Source organism: Orycteropus afer, unplaced genomic scaffold, assembly GCF_000298275.1.
Source record: "Orycteropus afer afer isolate SDZICR_OR568_19922 unplaced genomic scaffold, OryAfe1.0 scaffold00045, whole genome shotgun sequence".
Taxonomy (NCBI): domain Eukaryota; kingdom Metazoa; phylum Chordata; class Mammalia; order Tubulidentata; family Orycteropodidae; genus Orycteropus; species Orycteropus afer.
This window is the reverse complement of record NW_006921632.1, coordinates 3,172,200-3,177,620: the sequence shown is the minus strand read 5'-3', so window position 1 is coordinate 3,177,620 and position 5,421 is coordinate 3,172,200. Positions and strand designations below refer to the sequence as shown.

General features: G+C 40.3%; 1 protein-coding gene across 1 annotated transcript in view; it reads right to left on the bottom strand.

Annotated features, from left to right (window-relative positions):
• KANSL2 (KAT8 regulatory NSL complex subunit 2) overlaps nt 1-5,421 on the bottom strand; it is a 25,427-nt gene that overhangs the window by 6,391 nt on the left and 13,615 nt on the right. Inside the window, exon 7 of the mRNA XM_007937875.2 lies at nt 2,397-2,650. Within this exon, the coding sequence (XP_007936066.1) occupies nt 2,397-2,650 (254 nt within the window). The remainder of the gene's footprint in view (nt 1-2,396; nt 2,651-5,421) is intronic.

Here is a 5,421-nt window from a genome sequence, read left to right as displayed (position 1 = left end):
AACTGTGGTCAATGACATGAGACAAAGTACATGTGAACTGCTGTATGGAAAGTGAACTTGCTCTGTAAATCTTCACCCAAATCACAATTTAAAAAAAAAAAAAAAAAACTGAAGTGGCATAAAGCAAACTTTCAAAAAGTGGGGGATATCTGTATTTATAACTGCCAAAATGTATAAACAACTAAATGTCCATCAACCTAAGAATGGGTAAATTATATGTGGCACCCATAACATGAACGATTATTCAGCCATAAAAAGGAATGAAGTACTGGTACATCTTACAACATGCAAGGACCCTGATAACATTAAGTCAAAGCATCCAGACACAAAGATCACGTTTTATAAGACTGCATTTACACATTCAGTGCATTACTTAATATGGCCCTTATAACTAGTCTTTCTAACTCCCACCAAATGACTGGGTAAAGACTATGAATGAAGTTCTTGTGACTCACCAAGGGGATTGGATAACTTACTAATAATGTAAATGAGGTGCATGGCACCCTTGTGGGGGCAGGACCATGTAAATAAGGCGCATGGAACTCTAACAAGGGGATTGGTCCATTCTGTCATGCACTAGGTTTATAAAGAGATGCAATTCCAGAGCACCTGGGGGGACCTGACTACCAACAAGAGATGGAAGCAGAGTCCTCTGGACCCAGGATTCCTGTACTGAGAACTTCCTTGATCCAGGAGACAAACATCTTGTTGAGATGGCGAGAAGCAGTGGCAGAAAAATGGCAGCAGAAGTAGGAGACTGGCAGGAGATGGTACAGTAGGCATCTAGGCCCAGAGTAAGAAAGCAGAGTACCTTCAGGAGGGAAGCTGCTGGCAGAGTAGGGTGTCTCCAAGTACTGGGTGGAGTGAGGTGTGCTGACTGACACAGCAGGAAAGCTGAGCACTTGTCACAGAGGCTTAGTAGTACAGTGAGGTGGGTGCCTCTAGACATTTATCAGCAGTGCTGAAAGAGCTTTGTAAAATTTGCCTGAATAGGGCAGAGGCCGAGGGGCCAGGGCCAGAGACACCTGCCTTTGGGCACTGCTGAGAAGAAACTAGCCTGACTGAAGGAGTGTATTCACAGACATTTCTGATCCTGAATTGTAACCTGTTATTTCCCTAATAAACTCCATAATCATAAGTACTGTCTGAGTTGTGGAGCTCTCCGGTGGCATAGTGCCTAAGGCATCTGACTGCTAACCAGAAGGTTGGCAGTTAAAACCCACCAACCACTCCACAGAAGGAAGACTGGGCAATCTACTTCCAAAAGACTGACTGCCTTGGAAACACAAAAGGGGTTGCTATGAGTTGGAATCGACTCAGTGGCATTGAGTTTGGTCTGAGTTGTGTGTGGCCATTGCAAGGAATTATAGAACCCAGCACAAGAGCAGAGTACCATAGTAGAGAGAGCTGATGCCAGAATTGTTTTTTTTAAAAAAAAAGGTTGGAAGATGGAGGCATGTCTGAACTCTGCCTCACAGGAATCAGCCTTGGGCTACTAATAATGATCCCTACCCCACCCGACCCCCAGTGAAGTTAAGAGATCATCCCCACGTCATTTTTACACATGAAATGTCCTGAATAAGCAAATCTAGAGAGACAAAGCAGACTGCTTGCCAAGGGCTGGAGTAAAGGAGATTGGGGAATGTTATAGACTGAATTATGTCCCCCAAAAAATATGTGCTGTAAATCCTAACCTCTGTGCCTGTAGTTACATCCCCTTTGGGAATGGGTTGTCTTTGTTATGTTAATGAGACAGAATTAGTATAGATGTCTCCAATCTCTTTTGAGATTCAAACAAAATTAAATAAGCAAACAGAGCAGACAGGAGGGAAGAGAGATGCCAGGCCACATAAAGATCACCTGAGAGCAGAAGCTCAAAGCTGACAAGTAGAGAAAGCCTTCCCCAGAGCCAGCACCTGAATTGGGACTTCTGGGAGAAAGTAAGTTTGTTTGTTAAAGCGACCCACCTGTATTTTTGTTACAGCAGCACTAGACAGGTAACTAAGAAAGGAAGAGACTGCTCATGGGTTGTCTGTGTTGTGTTTCTTTTTTGTGTTGATAAAAACATCTTAAAATTAGTGGTGATGGTTACATAATTGTGAATATATTTTAAAAAAATAAGTGTTTTTTATACTTTAAAAGAATGAAATTCATGGTACGTAAATTATATCTCAAAAAACAAAAAAAGGTATGTGGGGGTGGTAGAGCATGGACAACAAGGTATAGGTTTACATAATCTCAAAATGAATACACTTACCATACAGATACAACCATACATGCATTATTTCAAAAACTTTGTTATCAGCTATTCTGGCCACAAAGACTAACCTTTTCTCATCATTAAATAATAAGGTCTTGGCTCAAGGGCTAACCAGAGCAGAGCTTCTCTAACTTACATCACTGAACTCCAGAGGTAAACTCTCAGTGGGCTGAAGCTCAGCGGCACTCAAGTACAGATCCATGGGGCCGGCTTCCAGATCGTCTGGCACAGACAGTACCTGCTCGGGCTTATACATCTGAGGAGGCAACTGGAAATGCAGTGGGCAGCAGGGATCCTCAGAGAGGCTTACAGGAACTGGTTTGTTGCAGGGTACCTCCTCAGACCCCTGGCAGCATTTGAAGAGAACCTGATTCGTGTCCTGACAAATATCTGTAGAAAAATGGTCAAGGGAAATAAAACGGGATCTACTGGGAGTACAAAATACAAAAAGCTATGTACTCAAAATGTCTGCCACATAAAACTCAAGGTCTGCAACATCGTAACACAACACACTGCTGTCAAATGGATCGACTCATAGCGACCCCTCCTTGAGTTTCGGAGGCAGTATCACTATAGAAGTAGACTGCCCTACTACACAACTAATTTGATACAGAAATTCAAGTGCAATTAGCAATTTCTTTTAAGTTACTTCTTAAAATAAGTATCATTTACTAGCATCTAATCCTAGCTCTGGGAGCATAGTGCCTAAGGCACTGGACTGCTAATCAGAGGGCTGGTGGTTCAAACCCACCAGTAACTCCTCAGAAGGAAGATGGGGCAATCTACTTCTTTAGTGATACTGCCTCGGAAACCCAAGGAGGGGTCACTATGAGTTGGGTCCAACTCGATGGCACATAACAACAACAATCCTAGCTCTATAGTAATCTAAAATAGATCCCTTAACCTGTTTTAGAAACCTAAACCAAACTAAAAAAAAACAAAACTCACTGCCATCAAGTTGATTCCGACTAGTAGCCCTCTTTGGATTTCCGAGGCGGTAAATCTTTATGGAAGTAGCCTGTCCGATCTTCCGTCTACAGAGTGGCTGGTGGGTTTGAACTACCAACCTTGTGGTTAGCAGTCAAATGCTTTAGGCACCATGCCACCAGAGCTCCTTTTCAGAATCCTCCTCATTTACATTTAAGACATTGATCCAGTTCTCCCTTATGAGGCTCAAGTAAAGAAAAACTTCTGCAACATAATGCTAATCAAGTAACACTCCTAGCAGGCCACCCCCATCAGAAGAAATGTTATCATGCCAAATGAAACAGCTTGCAGAGGCCCCTACCAATCCCTTCCAAGAGACAGAGATACAATGTTGTTTCTGCCATTAAGCAGATTGGCAGAAACTTTTAAATCTTCTTGGCATTGTTTCCAAAGACATGATTCCATGACAAATTCATTTAAAGTAGCAGGGTTTAGGGAAAATAGAAGCTCTAGTAACAGTCATTGGCATCACATCCTGTTGCATCCCTGGGTGATACAAATGGTTAATTCACTCAGCTACTAACCAAAAGGTTGAGTCTAGCCAGAAGCACCTTGAAAGAAAGGCCTAGCAATCTACTTCCACAAAATCAGCCATTAAAAACCCTATGGAATAATTTTACGCTGAGACATGGGGCTACCACGAGTTAGAATCAACTCAATGACAACTGATTTATCATTTTCTGACAGAAAATAATTTTTTTTTTTTTTTAGGGGTAGTGCAAAGAGAACATTAAGATCCTAAAGAGAAAAGGAAGATGATGTTCAATTTTCCTTGGGAGGACCCATGGAAAGGCAGTGCTCCAGAAACATTTCAGGAGCTCTATAACGACTACTAAGGTGCTCGGTGGCACAGTGCCTAAGGCATTTGACTGCTAACCAGAAGGAAGTGTAGGCAATCTACTTCTATAAAGATTTACCACCTCAGAAACCCAAAGGAGGTCGTTATTGGTCGGAATCAACTCAATGGCAGTGAGCTTGGTTTTTGGTTTTTTTCATAACTACTATTAAGGGTAGAACCTGAGAAGGGCTGTGTTTCCAAGTTGACAAAGAAGCTCTGTAGAATGAATCGAAGTTGAAATCATGATTAGATAAAACAACAAAATTTCAGTTCATGTTATTCTGCAAAATCCACTTACTCAAAGAGTTCCCATTGCTTGAAATCTTAACTACATGGTTATTTCCCCTAGATTAACAGACAAACGTTATTTTAAATATAGGCTTATTTTTAAATCAAAAAGCACAAGTTTCTGGAACTGTATTCAAGATTATGGAATCACAGGTTATTATGCCAAAAATGTTAACTTAATTTTTAAAATCGAAAAAATGTAACACATCTTATAGTTTCTTAAACCAAATAAAACTTCTTAAGAAAAGCCATTTCTTTCAACCCATACTTGGGAATGATCAGATTTCAAAGCAGGACTTCACAACCTCAGCACTACTGGCATTTTAGATCACACAATTTTTTATGGGGAGTTGTCCTATGCACACACTGTAGGATGTTTAGCAGCATTCCTGACCTCTAACCAGCTGCTGTCAGAAACACATTCTTCCCCACGCTCCATGACAACCAAAAATCTCTCCAAGTAAACAATTATTTGTTGAATAAACAGTCAAATGAATATATTGATCTAATGGTAACAATTTAACTTACAAGTATAATAAATGCAAAATGTAAGCAGTTTCTAGCATTCTTAAAAAACTCAATCTAATTTAAATTAATATTTAAAATGTTAATTTTTCAATCAAATGTTTCACCCAGAACTTTTTTCCATGAAATTCTAAGGACTTTCACAAAAGTCTCTTATTTATTTAATATCCTGGGAAAACCCTCTCCCCTCCCACCCTCCTCAACCTCCTTTCTTTTCAGATGGGACAACAGAGACAAAGAGAAGGGAATGGCTGACCTACAACTAGAGTCTGGGTCTTTCACTTTCAGTCCAGTGCTGTCTCCATTAGACTAAAGCGTTAACAGGTCATCAATGGCAGTCGCATCTGTCTCTGGGGTAAGGACTTAAGGAAGGGTAAGTGAGTTAGGCAACTATGGAGTGGAAAGGAAAAGAACATAAAAATGAAGTAAATACTTCCCTCTTCTTTTCAAATACATTTCTCATTTCTAACTTTGCTTTTTAATGTATCAATATACTAATGAAAAATTATTTAAAATTTATTTT